General features: G+C 43.8%; 1 protein-coding gene and 2 long non-coding RNA genes across 3 annotated transcripts in view; 2 read left to right on the top strand and 1 right to left on the bottom strand.

Annotated features, from left to right (window-relative positions):
- The first annotated feature begins 65 nt into the window (after positions 1-65).
- LOC310708654 lies at positions 66-2,126 on the top strand. The gene is made up of 2 exons (XR_014527122.1): positions 66-612; positions 1,139-2,126. It is a non-coding gene; the product is annotated as an uncharacterized lncRNA (long non-coding RNA).
- A 39-nt stretch (positions 2,127-2,165) lies between these two features.
- On the bottom strand, positions 2,166-7,381 carry GLRX5 (glutaredoxin 5). Its single transcript, XM_083507267.1, has 3 exons — positions 6,819-7,381; positions 2,642-4,269; positions 2,166-2,578 (listed from the first exon to the last, which is right to left on the bottom strand). The coding sequence occupies exons 1-2, from the start codon at positions 7,138-7,140 to the stop codon at positions 4,091-4,093; spliced, it is 501 nt and encodes a 166-aa protein (XP_083363393.1). The 5' UTR covers positions 7,141-7,381; the 3' UTR covers positions 2,166-2,578; positions 2,642-4,090.
- Positions 7,382-7,501: 120 nt separating this feature from the next.
- LOC310708648 overlaps positions 7,502-21,006 on the top strand; it is a 189,971-nt gene continuing 176,466 nt past the window's right edge. The window contains exons 1-3 of the long non-coding RNA XR_014527108.1: positions 7,502-7,889; positions 17,968-18,130; positions 19,016-20,477. This is a non-coding gene — a long non-coding RNA (uncharacterized lncRNA). The remainder of the gene's footprint in view (positions 7,890-17,967; positions 18,131-19,015; positions 20,478-21,006) is intronic.

The raw sequence follows: 21,006 nt of genomic DNA, 5'->3' as shown, positions 1-21,006 counted from the left end.
GCGGGCGCTCGCGGCGATTTCTCGAGGAAGCGACGCTGGACTGCGCGTTGACGTCTCCTCCGGCGCCTCCCTAGGAGGGCCTCGAGGAGACGCCTCCGAGCAGGTCGCCGTTTGTCTGTCTCTCTGCCTGCCTGCCTGCCTGCCTTCACGGGGCCGCTTCCCAACCTCCCGCCCTCGCCCCTCCTGCGGGGCCTCAGAGGGGCCTTGGACTACAACTCCCATCAGCCCTGGCGCCTGCCCTGCTCGCTAAGAGCAGCAGGGGGCAGGTCCTGCCCAGCCGCCCCGCAGCCCAAGCGCCCTCTGCAGGGAGCGATGGCCAGAGCCAAGCAGACGGCTGCTGGCAGGGCTCAGGCTGGCAGGCTCACCATCAAGTGGCACCAGCACCCGCGTGCCCCTCCAGCCTGAGGCCGCCCAGCAAGCCGAGTCTCCGTGCTCTTTCACCCCGTGGGGGCGTCTCCCAGGCCCGCTTGCTAGGTGGTACCAGCGGCGCATGCCTGCATGTGCCTTCCATGCTGATGTTCAGTGTGATCCTGGTGTCAAGCGTCCTGCTCCTGATGATCTAGAAGGGCATTATGGCAGAGGTGGAACCCCCACTGCTGCACCCTTTCTGAGGTGAGTTCCAGGTGTGGTAAACAAAATCTGCCCTTTTCCCCCTATGGGGTATCCAAGAGCCCGTATAGAGTCCTTACATGGGTTCCCTATTGGTAGGAGAAAATAACAGAGGCCAACCAGAGAATATTGAGAAGCAACGCATCTAGGGAGCCTGATCTTTATTGATCTTTAAATTCCCTGCCCTGGAACTCAAGACCACCCCTCCATACATACATCACAGAAGGGGTGTAACCCAAGACCATCCCCCACAAACATACCTACATCACAGAAAAGGTGGTCCACAACAGAAATTTGAATGTTGTTTTTCCTGTCTGCCAGGTTATCTGATAATGCCTTATCCGATTGCCTTTCCTGGTAGTCTGTTACCCTTTGAAATGGTGATTACTCAATTCCTGAGACAATGGGAGGGCTCCCTGACCGCCTCCCTCCTTGCAGAAAAAACATTTGGTCAGCTTGGGAGTCAAAATGGTTTCGGGTCAGTCTTCCTGTGTTGATCTATATGACCTTAAATTTTATTATTACGCAGGCTAGGCGTGGTGGCAGCGCCAGGGTGGAGGACATGGCTGTGCAGGTTCTGCGTGACATCTGCAACCGGACATCCGTTCTGCGTGCGGTCAAGCAGATGCACCTCGCACGTGGGAGCTCTCGGCAGCAACGGTTGGCACTCAAGCCCCTCCTGGTGAATGACAAGCACTGCTTCCTGTACTGCTACGTGTCCAAGGTGGCCTGCTCCAACTGGAAGCACATTCTCAAGGTGCTGGACGGCACCCTGGGGAACGTGAATGCAAAGCATAAGCTCTCCCATCATATTGGACTTGAAACCGAACTTATGGGTGATGTTGCACAAGTGCAGACTAGACAGCATCATTTTTAGTCTTGGGTGCCTTGGGTTAGCAAAGCCAACTTTGTCTAACATATTTCCATTCACTTTATTATTGTCTACATCTCTGTCAGTGCTGGAGTATGTGTTCCTACATATCAGGAATGAGGGAACACTTTTCCTCACGGACAAGCTTCTGGGAGTCACATGTCTGCAATGGGTGGGGAGAGAGTAAAAAGTACACAGAGAAATGGAAGTGATATGACTCCAACATGTCACTTTCTCAATGCCCTCCAGCCTTCATGCTCCTTAATATTGATAAGTCCTATTAAATTCTGAGAAGACATGGTTAGGATTGTGATGTTAAAACTGTTCCTTATATGTTTTCAGAGCTTTCCATCATACTGCTGGTTTTAAAACATATCAAGAAATCAGTGAAGAGACAGGATTTTAAAATTCATGTTCTAGGCCTTTTACCTCAAAAGGAAACTTGAAATAATCACAGATCAATAATAGACAAATATCTCAGATTATTTACTTGTATCCAATGGTACAAACTGCTCGCCTATTTAAAAATAGTGAGGGCCCTTATTTTACTACTACTGTAGCTGCACAAAACAATGTGTAAGCTTTCAATGAATATATTTTTGTGCCTAGAAACAGAAACATTAAGGGAGCTTGATATATGGAGTTTTTTTTAAAAAAACCAACAACAAATATTATGCTGTCTACATTTTTCAGTCCAACATGAAACAGATTTATTTCCTCATTCAACTGGATAGAAAATATATTTCAGTGAAGCACAAATCACTGCAGATTTGAAAAAACACATGTCCATGCATAAATTTACAAAATATTTCAGAATGTTAAACACCCAATTATTGGTTCCAAGGCTGTATCCCAAGGGGTTTGTGCACTTATATAAAAATGGACACTAGCAATAAACTATGTCTGTGATACCAAAACTGCACATTTTCCATTTGGAGCCACAAAATTAAGTTTATATATATTAAAGCTCTGATTATAGACTTTATATTAATTGAGGCAGTCTTTTGGGCAGAGGTAGAAGTTACTTCCTGGCTTTTAATCCAAACTTCTGGCTTTCCCCCCAAACCCATTTATTGACTTTGGAAACAGTAATCATGACTACAATCAGGGGGTTGGACTCGATGGCCCTTGTGGTCTCTTCCAACTCTATGACTCTATGACTACTGTGGTATTTGTTTTCAAGCTAAGAAGTTACTGCACTCTTAATATGTGTCCCTAAATATAGGCTGATTGGGTTCCTAAACTCTACACAAATAAAACGAAGGCATCAACTTCCTTCATTTTTCACTGAGAAGCAAAGGAAACTCACACTATGCCTAGAACACAATTTGCAAATTATGAAGATGATCCAAGGATGCTTCCAGATGCACAGCTCCTAGACCTACCCAATCACTGCTTTACATAGTGTTAGTTATGAGCAGACTTGCAATAGATTTTCCACACTGCAGGGATTATTGTGCCTTTTCCACATAAACACTCCACTAAGCTATGTTCACACTCACACCAGTGCAGAAGAGTACAATTCACATCCAGGCAACTGTTCATTAATAATTCCTCAATGGGATTTTTAAAAGCGGTTTCAATGCATTATAGTGCTTTTTAAAGAGCAACTGTCTTATTACTTAGATGCCCTTTAAGGAACTTTTAAAAACAACCCTGCTTTTTGTTCAACAACCCTAGCAACGGGAGAAGAAACAAACAGTAGCAGCAATGACCTTCTTTCAAATATTTACTCAGAAGGAAATCCCACTGAGTTTAAATGGAGTTTATTCCTGTTGTTAGCATTGTTGGGATTCAGGGGCATATGTGTTGGGATAAATCTTTGTAAGTTTCTGCTGGTGGAAGAAGAGTAGTCAGGTGACAAATGACCTTGAACTTGCCTAATTCAACCTATGCCTGATGTAAATCCCAAAGCAGTCACTTTAAATTTATTTGATTACTTCTTCAAATTGTTTCATTCTCTCTCATCAGGTGCTTCAGGAAATAGTTACTTATTGCCGCACACCATTCTTAAATGCTTGTCTTTTCCTTTCCCTATTGTTTATTTTTATTCTGTTAAATTTCACCACAGTGCATTAGCACCAATTTAAAAATAGCCACTACACATCTCAAAATGGAAGAGGAGTGCCAGGCCACCTGCACCTGTGGAACTAGCATTGTTCTTTCTTCTTTTAAAGTCAGACTTTATGCAGCATGGGGAAATATGAAATAACCACAGTGAAAGCACAGCAAAAACGTAATGATACTGTAAAGTGAGTAAATAAGAGTAACAGTTCTGGAGCATAAACAGCTAGTATGGAAACACCCCAGAAAAGAAGTTACACTTTTTGGTGACTCAAGCAAAATGAACACAAAATCATTAAAAATACAAGTGAACTACTTATTTACTTTGATTGTAAAACATTGGATTTACAGAGCTATGCTTAAAAAAAATTCAAGACAGAATAGCCACATATCAGTCTATTGTACAGTAGAGCGGGTAACATAATGCTTAATGATAAAACCTCATTGTTAGTTCAAAAAGTTGCCTTTCTGAGCTAAATTGCATAAGGCTTTTCTGGTACCAAATCGTCAAAAGTTGTCTTTGTCAAAGTCATAGCAGTCACTTGCTTATTTTTTTCCGTGGTTGTTCTCCGAATCCAGAAGTGCAGAGCGAATTCCTAATTTCTTAAGCTCCTCCACTAGGTCCCCGCTTTGATGCATCTGAAGTAGTATATCACAGCCCCCTACAAATTCACCATTCAGGAAGACCTGGGGTATAGTAGGCCAGTTGGAGTAGTTTTTGATTCCTGAATCAAAACAGAAAGACGAATTAAACCAAATACATTAGACAACTTATAACAGTGTTTTTGAACAGGCAAGGCAGTTAAGACTATACTGGAGAAAAGAAAGGAAGCACACAACCCATAGCCTTTTAGCAAATCTTATTGGCTTATTGTATCACCTTCTCTCTTCTCCTCCTCAACTTGGGGTAGGCGACCTGTCCTTCTGCTACTGTGTAAAACACAATTTAAGCTGACAAAACTGACTAATTAAAGACCTGAGGTTTCCAAGCATGGAATTGTGGAATAGAATCAGTTCATTCAAATTTAAAAAATGCTGCAGAACCAATTATTTCAGATTAGAGACAGAAGTACCAAGGAGAAACACAAAACTATACAAGGGCATTTTGGAGCCAGGCAAGTGGAAAGCAGTAGTATATTGTTTAAGCTATATGGGGAACAGAGCAGCATTTCATTCCAACAACCCCATAGATTAAGCTTGTCCATTGCAATTTGAAATGGGGTTTCCCCACAATCAAATCCAGTACTGTACTTTAGCTACTTACAGAAAACTAGTGTGGTGCTGTAAACAGATAGAATCATAGAGTTGGAAGGGATCCTAAGGGTCATCTAGCCCAGCCCCCTGCACACATAACCCCCTGTACACACAGCAAGTTTCCAAGATTGGTGTTAGGGTATGGAGGATTCAGGATAATCTCATAACATTTGAGAAACACTGGCCTGAGGAATCATCAGTTCAGTTTGATTAATTCCCACAATAAAAAAAAATTGCTATCTAGATTTTTAAAAAAATATTACAATAGAGGCAACAACCATTTTGTGTGTGGGTTATGTTCCTGACCCCTGCGCACATCAGTGGAGTGTGCATCAGCCCACTCTGCCCCCCAGTCCAACCTCTTTTCTGCTGCATATTAATTAGGCGTGTATAAATCAATCATTGCCTGCAAAACACATGTTGCAGTTTATCCTTCCTCCAAAAAGTAGAGACCCTGGTTCCAGATTCTATCCAGCCACTTTCCCCCAAAGCAAAAGATTCTGCTCTCACTGCCCCATTTTTCAATTGTCTCTCTATATTCAGTGGCTACTTAGCATGTTGAAACAGCACTGCATTCTTATCTTTACTATTACATTTATATCCCACATTTCCTTTCAAGGAGCTCAAGGTAAAGCACATCATTCACCTCCACATTTTATTTTCACAACCAACCTGTGAGGAAGGTTCAGCCAAGCCTGATTCACACAAGGTCACCTTCATGATTGAGTAGAAATGCGAAACGGTCTCCCAGGTCCTAGGCTAACACTCAAAACACTGCATTGGCTCTTGTTTCCTCCGTTAAAACTTTTCTTCTTGCAACTCATTCAAGATTCAAATTCTAGCCCTGATCCCTGGCCAACAGAGTCACAGAAACTACATGAAGACTTTCCTAATGCATTAAACAGAAACTTTTGAACAAAGATATAGCACTTCTTGGACCTAACCTTAAATGTATTTGCATATTTTTAAAAAAATTAGGATATTTTACTGCTTTTCAACACCTATTTGCTCTCTTTGGCAAATACAAATTCTTTATCTCTGTCCAAATTATTTATCTATTCCCGACAGACATTTGGAGTTGAGGGAGTGGTGCAAGCTCTTGTGTATATTCTAGAAGTGCTCTGAAAAATGATACAATCTCATAACTCTTTAGAAGCCAGGCAAAAACGTTCCTCTTCAACCAGGCCTTTGGGTGATTTATATTCTACAGCCTTTTAAATGTGTTTGTGGGAGGGGGGTGTCATTGTTTTGCTTTGTTTTTAAGTATTTATTTTGTGCTTTTATCCCGTATTTTTATCTTCTGAACCACCCTGAGATCTTCGAATGAAGGGCAGTATATAAATTTAATAAATAATAAAATATTAAGAACAACTTATGCAAACCCCAAACTGGAAATCTCAATTTGGTCGCAGGGCCCTTCTGAGTTGCAAAAAGAGACTGGCGGATCCTACAAGGATCATCCGAGCACTTGCACGGACATCTCCATCCAGCTCCCAAGTTGCGGGGAAGGCAGGACCAAAGAGCAACCGCTTCCCCTCACATTACTCGAGAGCAGGAAAGGCCGGAGGAGAGAAGCGCTGGAGGCTACGGCAGCCTGGACGCAACACTTCACACAGCCTTTCGGGAAACATCAGATTCAAGGGGAGAGAGGAGGGTTGTGCTCTTCTGCCGAAAGAGGCTCAGGGCGCCTGCAGGCAGTGGCACCCAGCAGCACCCACTTTCTCCTTGGGAAAGACTGGGCGAGGGGGGGCGGGGAGCGAGAACTGGGTCCCACGCCCGGCCACACAGTCGTAACCCGCAGCCACGCTTCCCACCCGCCAGGCCCAGAAACTTAATGAGGAAGACTCCGTGGAACCACAGCGGGCCCTTCTAAGGAAAGAGGGGCGGGGGGGGGGACCCACGGCTCAGGCCTTGGCAAATGCAGGCGGGCAGCAGCAGCAGCAGCGAGGTTTCCCTGCCGCCCCGCAAGCCCGCCTCAGCCCGCCTTCCCCTCAGAGGCCCCTCCGCCGAGCCCGCCTACCTTGGCGCAGGCCGGGGTCCTGCAGGACGTCGTAGGCGCGGTAGTCGCTGACGCCGTGCAGGCGCAGGATCTGCACCACCGCGTTGCTGAAGCCGCACTGGGGCTGCGCGGGGCTGCCCTTCATGAACACCACCACCGGGTGAGCGCGCACCAGGCGCCCCACCGCCTCCTTCGACCCGGCGGCCGAAGCCACGTCCTCGCCGCCCTCCGCTCCGCCGCCTCCGGGGCCGGCCTGGCTCAGCGGCCGCGCCAAGAGTGTCGTGGGCCGCGCGCCGCGCCACCGCCGCAGGGCTGCGGGCAGCCGGCAGAAGGACCCGCTCATGGCTGCGGGCTCGCCGGAGGCTCCCTCAGGCGACCTCGCGGCCTAGCCAAAGGGACGCAGGCCACGGTTCCGCTTCTGTCACTCACGCTCGGGCTACCAATAATGTTTAAGCGGGGCTGCCTGCGCTTCCTTAGCCCCGCCCCGTACGCGCCGCGACGGAAAGGCAGGCATTCCTGTCCGTCGAACTCAAGCTACCAATGACTATTGAGGCCAGGCCGGCCGGCCGGCCGCTTCCTATTCGTCCCCAGTGGCCAATCGCACCGCACGGGGTCCTTTGAATAAAATCTCTCCTGCGGTAGAGGAGCTGTTGCTGCCTCCTATGACTGCGCAAAGGAAGTACCGCGACGCGCTGTGCTGTGATTGATGGGGCTTTCTGTCACTTTCCCATGGGAGGCGGGGAAAGTTGGAGTCTTGAAGAAAGGAGATTGGCGGCGGCGGCACTTCCGCTTCCGGCGTGGTGGTGGTGTGTTTGTTTTCTGTTTCCCGGCCTCCGAAGCTAAAGGGCTTCAAGGCTAAGCGTCTAGCCGCCTCAGACCCGCCGCCCGCCCGATCCGGCCCCTCGGGAAGAGCACAGAGAAGAGCAGCCGGCCCGCGTCCGTCGCATCCTCCGTGGGATCCGCCTCGCTTAGCCCTGCGCCGGGCGAAGAGGCCTGGGGTCCGTCCGAACCCCTCCGCCCCACCCACTGGAAGTCCCAGCAGCCCGAGGTCGGCCGAGATGGGGCTTGTGGGACCAAGGAGACAGCAAGAAGGTATTTGTGCAGCGCTTTCTGTTTAAGGCGCTTCCCTCCCGGCATCCAACCCCGTATTCCTCTACGGCAGCCCAGAAGGTTCGTAGGGACATCAGGAGCTGCCTGCTACCGACTCAGACCTTTGGTCCTTTCACCTTCCTCAGTCTGCAAAAAATGTTAGGAATCAAAGGGTAGTAAATGTGCAGAAATAACTACGCTCATTTCCTACTTACTGGCGATCTGTATTCTAGACTTCAAAGGGGCAGCCTCAAGGAATTATAATCTCCTTATCAGTGTAACTGTCGGCCCTGCATGAGCATTAAAATTTGGGGGTAAAGATGAATGACTATATAGTATGTGGGACTGCTTGGGGACTCGTCCTCCTTCAAAAACTCAGCGAAAATCCAAGAGGTGACATGGAAGGCAATTTTTGGGTGGTGGTGTGCCCATTAGACTTTATCAGCTTTTTTTTTATTATAAATTTTATTTAAGAGAAATACACATTTCACACTATATTACATATGTATAAATACAAGAAAAAATCCATCAAAAGGGAAAAAGAAAAAAGAAGAAAAAAGGAAGCAAAAAGAAAAGAAAGAAAAAAGACACACAGAGCATAAACACTAACAAATAAAAAACTTCCGTCCAACTCGGTCTTGGATTACATATCCTTATATTACTTCTGCAGTATTACTGAAAATTACATTATACATCGAAGGTTTTAATTATCGTCTACTGATAAATTATTAATTCCCATGATAGTCTCAAAATAATTTAAGAATTTAGTCCATTCGTCTTTGTGTTTAACTGTATTGTTTTGCCTTATTTTTTGTGTTAATCTCGCTAATTCAATATATTGATATAGCCTCATTTGCCACTCTCCGATCGTAGGTAAGTCAGGGGATTTCCATTTTTGCGCTATTAAAATCCTCGCCGCAGCCATGGCATATTGAAAAAAGGTTTGATCTATTTTTTTTTATTTCCTCACCAATCATACCTAAAAGAAACAACTCAGGGATTTTGGGGAAATTATACTTCAAGATTTTTTTCAATTCATCATAAATTTGTCCCCAAAATTCCTTCACTACATCGCAGGTCCACCAGACATGGAAAAAAGTCCCAACCTTGTCTCTACATCTCCAGCAGGTATTATCAGCGGTTTTATACATCTTTCCTAGCTTTGCTGGAGTCAAATACCAACGGTACATCATTTTCTCTAGATTTTCACGAAGGGTTGCACATGCTGTAAATTTTATACCTTTCCTCCAGAGTGTCTGCCATTTATTATATTCAATATTATGTCCGAGATCTCTGTCCCATTTCACCATCACTCCCTTCACCAGATCCTCTTTGGTATCCCATTCCAGTAATTGTTTATACATTTTGGAGAGGAGTTTGTCATTACTCTCTAAAATTTCCACCTGGAACCTTGATTTTTTTTCGTTCATCCCCAATTTCTTATGCTCACCCCATAATGCATTAATCTGGTGGAAATGAAGCCATTCTTTTATCTTGCCTTTCAACTCCTCATAGGGCTTCACCTTCCATCCTTCTTCTGTCTTTACTAAGAGATCTTCATACGTCCATCTTTCACCTGTCATATTTATTTTTTTTATTTTGATGATATCAACTGGGGAGAGCCACCACGGAATACCTTTTTCGATCAGTTTTTTGTACCTGTTCCACACTTCTAGTAATGAGCCTCTAACTATATGATTGGAAAAACCTCTGTGGACCTCACCTTTCTCCTGCCAAAGGTAGGCATGCCACCCATACCTTATATCAAAGCCCTCCAAATCTAATAGATCTGTGTTCCTAAGGGTGGCCCAGTCCTTTATCCAACATATGCAAGCTGCCTCATAGTAAAACCTAATGTTCGGGACTGCAAAGCCACCTCTCTCTCTTGAGTCTGTTAGGTATTTAAGCTTTATTCTGGCTCTCTTTCCCTGCCATATAAACTTGGTCAGGATTTTTTGCCAATTCCTGAAGTGGGAGGTACCTTTGATTATCGGAATGTTTTGAAACAAGAATAGTAGTCTCGGAAGAATACACATCTTAATTGCAGCCATCCTCCCTGTCCATGAAAGTTTCAGTCTATGCCAGGTGTCCAGGTCTTTTTTAATTCCCTGCCATACCTTATTATAATTATCTTCAACCAGGTTTATATTTTTTGGTGATAGCCAGATTCCTAAGTATTTTACTTTATTCACAATTTTAATACCAATCTTTTTTTCCAACTGGATTTTATCCTGTTCAGCCAGATTCTTTATTAAAATTTTAGTTTTCTTCCTATTTAATCTAAATCCAGACAATCTGCCAAAATCCTCCAGTAGTTCTACCACCCTACTGGCACTATCCACTGGGTTCTCCAAGGACAGGACCAGGTCGTCGGCATACGCCTTCAGCTTGAATTCTTTCTTCCCGATTCTTATCCCCCTCACGTTTACTGCCTCTCTTATTCTATTTGCGATTACTTCTAATACCATTATAAATAGCAGGGGGGACAATGGGCAGCCCTGCCTAGTACCTTTCTCAATCTTAAAGGGTTTGGTCAGATTGTTATTTATAATCAGCCTGGCCTGTTGCTCTGAGTATATTGCCCTAATACCTTTCATATAAGGGCCTTCAATGCCTGCCTTTTCCAAACATTGTAATAAAAATTCCCATGAGACATTATTGAAGGCCTTTTCAGCGTCTATGAAGATTAATGCTGCTGGGATGTCTATTCTCATATCTAAGTATTCAATGATGTTTAATATATGGCGAACGTTATCTTTCTGATGTCTATTAGGGAGAAATCCCACTTGGTCTTTATGTATGTGTTTCATTAGAAGCTTCTTAAGTCTACTTGCCATAATATCAGCGAAGATCTTATAATCGCTATTGAGCAATGAAATTGGCCTATAATTTTTTATATCTGTTTTTTCAATCTCTGTTTTTGGAATCAAGGTTATATATGCCTCTTTCCAAGAGCCAGGGATCTTCCCTCCCTGGAGGATGTTATTAATGACATCTCTAAGCACCGGCGCTAGGTATTCCCCTAGCGTTTTGTAATATTTTGAGGACAGACCGTCCGGCCCAGGGGCTTTCCCGTTCTTCATCCTACTAATAGCCTCCTTAATCTCATTTACTGTGATCTCCTTATTCAATTGTGCTCTATCCTCTTCTGTTATGTATTTCCCTCCGCTTTGATCCAGATAGTTCTTAATTTCTGCGCTATCTTCCTTTCCTCTTTCATACAGCTTTTCGAAAAATTGAATAAACCTCTTTTCTATTTCATCTGGGTCTTCTATGATGTTATCTTCCATTATTATTTTATTTATCACGTTTTGTTTCTTTCTTTTTCTTAGCTGCCATGCAAGTAACTTCCCCATTTTATTTGCTGACTCAAAATACCTCTGCTTCATAAATTTAATTCTCCATTCTATCTCTTGATTTAGTATCGCTGAGTATTGAGACTGCAGCACTTTGGAGGCTCGAATGGTATCATCATCTGTCGGATTTATAATCAATTTTCTCTCACAATTTCTCAATTGAGTGAGGATATCCTCTTTCTTACGTTCCCTTAATTTCCTCCTATGATTGTTTTGTTGTATTAAGAGGCCCCTTAAAACCGCCTTACTGGCATCCCATACTATATCTATGGTGGTTTCCTTATTCAAATTTAAATCCAAATATTCTTTTAGGGTACCTTTAACTCTTTCCTTCACCTCTTCACTTTCAAATAGATTCTCACACATCCTCCACCTGTATTGTCCCTTCGCTTCATTTTTTATTTCCATAACCAGGGCACAATGATCGGATAATGTCCTAGGTTGAATTTCACATCTCTTTACTCTCAACGAGAGTACTCTTGTCATCCAGATCTGGTCGATTCTGCCCCAGCTCTGATGGGGTTCGGAATAATGAGTAAACTGTTTAGAAGTGGGGTTTTTTATGCCTCCAGATGTCGATTAGGTCTAAATTTTCCTCCAGGTCGTTAAAAGATTTCGGCAATTTTCCCCTATTCAATTTCCCCCTCTTTTCACTCCTGTCCAGATCCAGTGCCGGAACACCGTTCATATCCCCGAGCAGGATTAATTTATGAGCTTCAAGCTCTAATAAAATACGTTCGAGTTTCGCAAAGAACTCTGCTCTGTTTGTATTCGGGGCGTAAACCGTCACAACATTAATTTTTCCCCCCGGAAATTTAATTGGATCCCTAAGATTCTTCCTTCCTCATCTTTGCAAATCTGTACAGGCTCCCACTTCTCTTTAACATATATCACTACTCCTTTTTTTTTATTTACTTCCGAATTAATAAACTCTACTCCGAGTTTTTTATTCACCAGGATATGTTTATGTTTCTTAGCAATATGAGTTTCCTGAAAGCAAATTACGTCATAATTCTTATTTTTCAAAACTTTCTCAATTTTATTCCTTTTAGCTTTCTCGTTCAACCCATTTACATTCCAAGATAAAAATTTTAGTGTGTGTGTTATTGTTTACCTTTATCTGTTTCAGTACCTTTGGCCGGGGTCACAAACTATAATCTACCGCCTTTGTTTCCTGAGAGCTCCCCCTCCTCTGCCGTCTCCACTCCCACTACGGCCTCATCGTCATCCTCATCTGTTTCCACTACTCCCTCCCCCACTCCCCTCCCCTCCTCCTGTCTACTCCTTATCTCCCCTTCCTCCTCCTCCTCTCTAGTCCTTGGTCTGTTCTCTGCCTTTCCCAGGTCTTTTTCATATCTTCTCAAAAACTTCTCCGCCTCCTGTGTGTCCAACAATCTGAATTTTTTCTCTTTGTAAAAAAAACCAATCCCTTCCGGGAACTCCCATCTAAATGGTATCCCGTTTCTCTTCAGGACTGCTACCACTTGTTTGTATCCATCTCTTTTACGTAGTAACCTAACCGGTATTTCTTTATAAATAATAATAGGCCTTCCATCAATTCTTAATCTGTTATTGTAGCTCTTTCTTAAAATTAGGTTTTTCATTTCCAGAGAGTTGAAGATCACCAAGCAATCCCCCCAAAATTTATTCGTTTTCAAATGTTTGGGCCTTGTCATCCTAAATACATTGTCTATGGTGGATGCCATTAGACTTTATCAGAGTGACCCATCTTTGTCTCTGATATGATGGATGGGATGTGGGGCAAGATTTGTCTTTCATATGTGGTGGTGTTGCAGATAAATTGGACACTTCTAGATCCAGGTTTTCACCACGCTCGCTGACATCACAGGTTAATCTCTCCATTCAGAACCAGGTCTTGCTTTACTGTCATATGGTACAATTCAACAGCATGTGCTTAATTTGCTCTTTGTTAGAAGTGTGTAGTGCTTTCTGAACATCTAAGGTAAAGGGACCCCGACCATTAGGTTCAGTCGTAACCGACTCTGGAGTTGCGGCGCTCATCTTGCTTTATTGGCTAAGGGAGCCGGCGTACAGCTTCCGGGTCATGTGGCCAGCATGACTAAGCTGCTTCTGGCGAACCAGAGCAGCACACGGAAACACTGTTTATCTTCCCGCCGGAGCGGTACCTGTTTATCTACTTGTACTTTTTGGTGTGCTTTCGAACTGCTAGGTTGGCAGGAGCAGGGACCGAGCAATGGGAACTCACCCCGTCGCGGGGATTTGAACCACCAACCTTCTGATCGGCAAGCCCTAGGCTCTGTGGTTGAACCCACAGCGCCACCCATTTGCCATGCTAGGGTTGTTCAAAATACCTACAGTATGGTACTCATTCTTATGCTTTGTAAATAAGCAGATGTTAATTTCTCCTCTGGTTACTTACGTTATCTCCTTGGAGAGTACTAATCTTCTCAATAAACAACATGAGTTAAAACAGTTTGTTTGCATATGTATGTACAGTGGTACCTCGGCCTACAGACGCTTCAGGTTACAGACTCCACTAACCCAGAAATAGTACCTCGGGTTAAGAACTTTGCTTCAGGATGAGAACAGAAATTGTGCAGCGGCGGGAGGCCCTGTTAGCTAAAGTGGTATCTCAGGTTAAGAACAGTTTGAGGTTAAATTAAGTTCGTAACCTGAGGTACCACTGTATGGGGTATTTTTTATTTCCTGTGTGTATTTGACTGATAAACCAATAAAAATTACCTAACTGGTAATTAGTTTCAAACAGCCATTTTCCATTGAAGTTCCTTGCTCAAGAGATTACTACATCTAGGTCAATAATATAATGATCTTCTCAGCTAAAAAGGTAACGGTATCACTAACCGTTAGCTCCAGTCGCAGACGACTCTGGGGTTGCGCACTCATCTCGCTCTATAGGCCGAGGGAGCCGGCGTTCGCAGACAGCTTCTAGGTCATGTGGCCAGCATGACTATAAGCCACTTCTGGGGAACCAGAGCAGCGCATGGAAACGCTGCTTACCTTCCCACCAGAGCAGTACCTATTTATCTACTTGCACTTGACGTACTGTTAGGTGGGCAGGAGCTGGGACCGAACAACAGGAGCTCACCCTGTCGTGGGGATTCAAACTGCCAACCTTCGGATCAGCAAGCCCTAGGCTCAGTGGCTATTGACTATTATAGTTTGTCGTTGTTTGTGTTGCTCATGGATGCTCCATGACTGCTGGGAGGAGTACAGAGAGAAGAAATACCATGGTGTATCTGCAGCAGCGCAACCGGACGCCTTCATCTGCCCCAACTGTAACAAAACTTGTCTCTCCCACATCTGACCTTTAAAGCTCTAAACGGCCTCGGTCCACTATACCTGAAGGAGCGTCTCCACCCCCATCATTTTGCCTGGACACTGAGTTCCAGTGCCGAGGGCCTTCTGGCTGTTCCCTCCCTGTGAGAAGTGAGGTTACAGGGAACTCAGGCAGAGGGCCTTCTCGGTTGTGGGGCGTTCCGCCTCCCTCTGTCCCCCGACCTTGTAGGGCTGGTGCTGGGGCTCTCCTGAAGCCTGGAGAGCAAGAGGGGTCGGTGCGCACTGACCCCTCTCGCTCTCCAGGCTTCAGCGAAAGCCGGCATTCGCCCCATAGTACGCACACACATTTCCCCTTCATTTTTGGAGGGGGAAAAGTGCGTCCTATAGTGCGAAAAATACGGTATTATTATTATTACTTTTGTTATTATTATTATTATTATTGTCATCATCATCATCAGACCCTATAGTCACAGCAGACGCTGCAACCTTCCAACAGTTGACCTCACTCTCAAAGGCACACTCCTCCATTGTCTCCTGAGACAGATGGATGCCCACATTATGCATTGCGCATGCATAATGCCTTAAGTTCAAATTAATCTCTGGCGCTGATCAGTTTTGTAGAGCAATATTGGTCGCTAACATTCCACAGCCCCTTTGGTAAATGGAAACTCAAGAATTTGTTGCACCATGCACTCAGGTTATCTTTTTGGCAGCCTGCAAGCCTTTTGGATTATATAATAAATCAGAGTTGGAAGGGACCCTAAGGATCATCTACTCCAACCCCCTGCAATGCAGGAATGTGCAGCTCTCCCACACAGAAATAACACCTGCAAACCTTGGCATTATCAGCATCACACTTAAACCAACTGAGCTATCCATGTGTTGCTTTTTTCTTTTGTTTTTTATTGGGTTTTATAAACAAGAATATCGTTATACAAATAAGTATACCAAGTTTCCTCATGTTATTTGTATATCACAAAAAATAGCATAATAAATGTGGATAAATATCTACAGCATATGTTGCATTATTAGTGGTCAATGTATAAGTTCTTGGTTTATGAATTGGTTTAAACAATTAGGAAGGAGAAGAAAAGGGGGGAGGGGAGTGCCAAGTGTGATTGAGTTGGGTGATTATGCTTCTATTACTCAGTGTGTCTGAGGGGTTGTGTCAGCATTACTTGCTATTCAATTGTTGTATTTCCTTGGCGGTGAGAGATGTTGGGTGTGGCTTAGGGTGTGGTTGGTTGGCTGGCTGTAGTGAGATTTGTTTTTGTGTGTGAGCTGTGAGTGAGTGTATTTTTTAATCAGGTTAGCCAGATTGATTTGTATGCTGTTGGGGGATTTTTGTTGTTGTCTTGTTGGGTTATGTATGTGATAAAGGGGAACTAAACAGGGGTGAAGGCATCTTCTTCTATTTGTCCCTGTGTCAGTTTCAGTTTATTGGTTAGTTTTTCTAAGAAGGCTGTTTCCCATACTATTTGATACCATTGGTCCATGCTTACTCTTGACAGGTCTCTCCAGTGTCTGGCTATCATGTTTCTGGCTGCTGAGAGTAGGTGGGTTATGAGCTCTTTGTGGTATGAGAGGGCATTGTTATATTGGAAGATTTTTAGTAGGGCCAGTTCTGGGGTGACCTCTAATACTTGTTTAGTTATTTTGTATATTTCTTGTGTGACTGCTGTCCAGAAGAGTTGGTTAATCTCATAGCCTATGTCATCCTTCCATTGTTTTTTGATTATGTCAAGGGGGTTTGTGGGGTTTTGGAGCAGTATTTTGTATATTGTGGATACCAGCCCTTTGCCATGTCCCTTTGTTGTTAGGAGGAGGTTTTTGAAGGTTGTCAAGGGCCTAGTTGCTGCTGATTTTACAATTGGGTTGCTTAGGAGGGCATGTAATTGGTGGTGTGTTAGCCAGGGCATCTGGGTATGCCCTAATTTGTCTTTTATTTCTTGTGTTGATATGGATTTGTTGTTTTCGTAGAAGTCTGCTATGAGGTATAAGCCTTTGGCCTGCCAGGTTTTTATCTGAAGGTTTTGTTCTGCGTGGTGGAATAGTGGGTGGTGTGCCAGGGGTATTAGTGGGGATGGGGTTGGGGACAATTCACCTACTTATTCTTTCCATGCTTTAAGCATGGTCTGTGTAAACCTGTTTAGTGTTGTGGGGATTTCCCTTATTTTGTTTGGGAGGAATGGGTATGCTGTGGTGGGGGTATTTTCAGTTGTGTCTCTCTCCGCGTGTTGTTTCATTGTTTCATCTCGTCTTCTAGAATATATGGGATTATGTGGCATACTTGGTTGGCGGTGTAATATGATTCTATGTTGGGGATTCCCCATCTTCCTTCTGAGGAGGGGAAGTGCAGGTATTTGGGGCTTATTCTTGGTTTATTATGTGAGAATATAAATACCGTATTTTTTGCTCTATAAGACTCACTTTTTCCCTCCTAAAAAGTAAGGGGAAATGTGTGTCCGTCTTATGGAGCGAATGCAGGCTGCGCAGCTATCACAGAAGCCAGAACAGCAAGGGGGATTGCTGCTTTCACTGCGCAGAGATCCTTCTTGCTGTTCTGGCTTCTGAGATTCAGAATATTTTTTTTCCCTTGTTTTCCTCCTCCAAAAACTAGGTGCATCTTGTGGTCTGGTGCGTCTTAGAGTGAAAAATAGGGCACGTGTATTTTTTTCTGCCATTTGTGAAGTTGGGCTGGGGGAATTCAGATTAGGAGAGTTTGGAACAGGTAGGTTGATTTGGGAGGGTGATCATTTTGATCATGACTTTTGTCTGAGAGAATGAAGCTGGTATTGTTCCATCTCTTCAGGTCTTAGTTGATTTGTCGCCACAAGAGGTTGTGGTTGTGGAGGTATAATTTGTTGAGGTTTCTGGTTATTTGTACCCCTAGGTATCTGAACTTGGTGTGGGAAAGTTTTATCTTGGTGATGTTTGTGAATTCTTTTTGGGTATGGGGGGGGGGGTGTTGAAGCACATAGCCTCAGACTTTGCAAAGTTTACCCATAGGCCTGACACTGTTGCAAATGTGTTAAGTTCCCTGATTACGGAAGGGTAGGCAAACTAAGGCCCAGGGGCCATATCCGGCCCAGTCACCTTCTAAATCCGGCCTGTGGACGGTCCGGGAATCAGCATGTTTTTACGTGAGTAGAATGTGTCCTTTTATTTAAAATGCATCTCTGGGTTATTTGTGGGGCCTGCCTGGTGTTTTTACATGAGTAGAATGTGTGCTTTTATTTAAAATGCATCTCTGGGTTATTTGTGGGGCATAGGAATTTGTTAATTCCCCCCCCCCAAATATAGTCTGGCCCCCACAAGGTCTGAGGGACAATGGACCGGCCCCCTGCTGAAAAAGTTTTCTGACCCCTGGTTTAGGGGGTCTGGTGTTGTGACCATTAGGTCTTCTGCAAAGAGCCCCAATTTATAGGTTCTACCTTTTATTTCAGGTGTTGCTTTTGTGATTGAACAAAATTACCTCTTCACTGAGCATATCAATGGCTACATTTGGCACTGACCTAGAATTCCTGCCTGAAACCAACTGCAGTAAGCTGTCAGTGAGCTGACTCATTGGAATGGAAGTTAGTAAAGAACGGCCAAATTCTCAAAAAGGCAAGTACTTCCCATCTTAGTTAATATTAATGGAAATGTGTTCAGTTGAATTTAATAGAACTGGGACATAATATGAAACTAGTCTGGAAAGATCAGTATTGCTGATCATTCCAATTGCTAAATGGAGCCTCCAGGACCAGAGGTGGTATTATTTGGCATGCTAATTGCTAGGAGTGGGGAACAAAATTTGGAGAATGGCTGGTTCATATTCGCCTATGGGCTGTGCAGAAGCATATGGCGGTCTGCTGTTGAAAACCATCAGCACTGAACATTTACTAAGTGTTTTGAATAAATTGTAGAAAGGTACCCATGTTGGCTGACCACAGAGAAAGCAACACTATTGTGCTTCTTTAAAGACTAGTGCATGTGTAGTTTAAACTTGTAGGCACGGGCCTCCTTCAGTAGCATTTGTACGGGCTCCTACCAAAACATACCACAATCAATTTGTTGGTTTTGAAGGTATCACAAGACTCATTTGCATGGCATGCCAAGCTTATCCATTCATTGCAGTAAATCTGCAGCCTTGGAATTGCCCTTAGTTGCTCTTGTACTCTGGGCATATTGGCTTTGCAGAAAGAGTATCTGACTGAGGAAGCCGAGGCAGGACTGTAAAAAGTAGCATCCGCTCCATGTGCAATGTTCCTCTGACATATGCGGTACTGTTGCCACGGAGATAATGATTGTCCTAGTGTCATTATCCATCTATCAACAGTAAGAGCGAATTTGCTGTATGATATTGTTCAGCAAATGGAGCATTTCTGCTGAACACTAAAAACTGCTACATATTTGAGTAGGTTCTCTAAAACCAATTGGAGCATTATATGTTTCATGTTCTGAAAATACCAAAATCACTAACAATTGCCCTTTGTACGTTTTGCTTTTTAGGTTAAGTGACTCAAATCTTTCACTTCCAATCCAGACCTGAAAATTGTATGCCACAAATGCAACTGGTCAGGAACACTGTTAAAATTCTTAAATGTACTACAGCTCGTTGCCATTTCCTGCCTTGAAAATTCAGCACCACGGGGGCTGAGGTGTTCAATGGGGACTTATTCTAAAGTGTGCAGAGGATGGCAGTCTTAATGTCTCTTGCTAGTGAGATGGTGTGTGGTAGCTTTACAATCTCAACTACTCATAGATGCTGCATAAACTACAAAGCAGATTTATAAATAACTATGACAGGAGACCACATGGTCAAATGTACTAAACACCAGCTTTTCTGTTTAGGCTGTGGGTGCCCAAGCTGTCTTCCCACCTGCCAAATTTATCTCCCCCCTGCAAAGTTTGCTGAGAGGCAATAGGTTGTTTTTTGTTTGTGCTTGTTTTTATTATGTATTTTTATGCTATGAACCACCCTGAGATCTTCACATGAAGGGTGGTATACAATCTATTTCGATGATGATGATAAGGACACATGTTGAAAGTCGCCATCCTGTGCCTTCCTCCTCATAAAGTCCGCATGCCTCAATGAGTTGTTTAGCAGGCTGAAAAGACTATGCTCTCCTGTATGCACACTTGCACACATGTGAACTACACCATTGGCACATGGACCCCAACTGCCCCCCCCACTGGACTAGATGTAGCCATTGGATGCAAAGTTTGCCTATTCTTGCTTTAGCCACTGGTTTATGCATTGTTCCAATTATAAGTTGACCAGTAACCTGATGACTGTGAGTAGTATTATCAAATTGAAAATAGAATTTTATTTGATCATAATTTGTATGCTACTTAATTGTAAAAACTACTACGTTGGGTTTACAGAGAATCTAAAATGTACATAAAAATGAACGATAAAAGTCAAGTTTAATGTAAGTTTACCTTAAACTCAAAATATAAATAAAATAAGCAGTTTAAAATATACATCATAAAATAAAATTGCACATTAAAATACACACTAACTTTATATATTTGGATAGGTTCATCTAAACACATGTATTTAACTGGTGTTGAAAACAGTTATAGCAAAGGAACCTGATGAATGTAAATGGTATGAAAGTTCCAAATCGATTTCTACATTTCAGGTTCTGGCACCAGCTGTTTTATCCCCATCTACCATTTTAATTAGAGAACATATAGAAAACAGTGCTTTTATAATGCCTGTAACATGCACACTGTTATAGAATGCAAAGCAGGTCATTGCAGGGAGAGGGGGAGTGATGCCTCCTTCCACAAGTAGAGTTTTATGAAACTGCTGTACACAAAAATTATATAAAATTGACGCATCCACTGAAAATATATCTAAAGTAAGGTTGACTTCTTTTCAGAGTAGATTAAGTTTATACCCTGCTTTTCTGTTAAAATTGTCAAAGCAAGCCAACAGTGAAAGCACAATATAAAAGCATTAGCAGTACCGTATTTTTCGTTCTATAGGACGCATTTTTCGCTCTATAGGACGCATTTTCCCCCCTCCAAAAATGAAGGGGAAATGTGTGTGCGTCCTATGGGGCGAGTGCAGGCTCCTTGGCTTCAGCAATAGCAACACGAAGCCTAGGAAGCCTGCGCTCCGGAGGCTTTGCGTTGCTTTCGCTGAAGCCAGAAGAGTCTGCTATTTGAGGCTGGCGGTGGGGGAAAGCAGCGCTTCCCCCCATCGCCAGCCCCACAAGCTGGGTTGAAAAGCCCGCAGGAGCCGCGCAGCCTTTAAAGAGCGCACGGCTTTTGCCTGCTTTTCCCCAAGGAGGGAGAAGAGACTGACTGGCCGAGTCCATCCTGTCTCCCTCCTGTGGGCTTTTGTGGGAGATGGGGGAATTCCCCCACCTCCCGCAAAAGCCGTGCGCTCTTTAAAGGGGCTGTGCGGCTTCTGCTGGCTTTTCTACGAGGTGGGAGAATTCCCCCACCTCGTAGAAAAGCCCGCAGGAGCTGCGCAGCCTTTAAATAGC

This window comes from Podarcis liolepis (genome assembly GCF_965112155.1).
Source record: "Podarcis liolepis genome assembly, chromosome: 6".
Taxonomy (NCBI): domain Eukaryota; kingdom Metazoa; phylum Chordata; class Lepidosauria; order Squamata; family Lacertidae; genus Podarcis; species Podarcis liolepis.
This window is presented reverse-complemented; position numbering and strand designations above follow the sequence as displayed.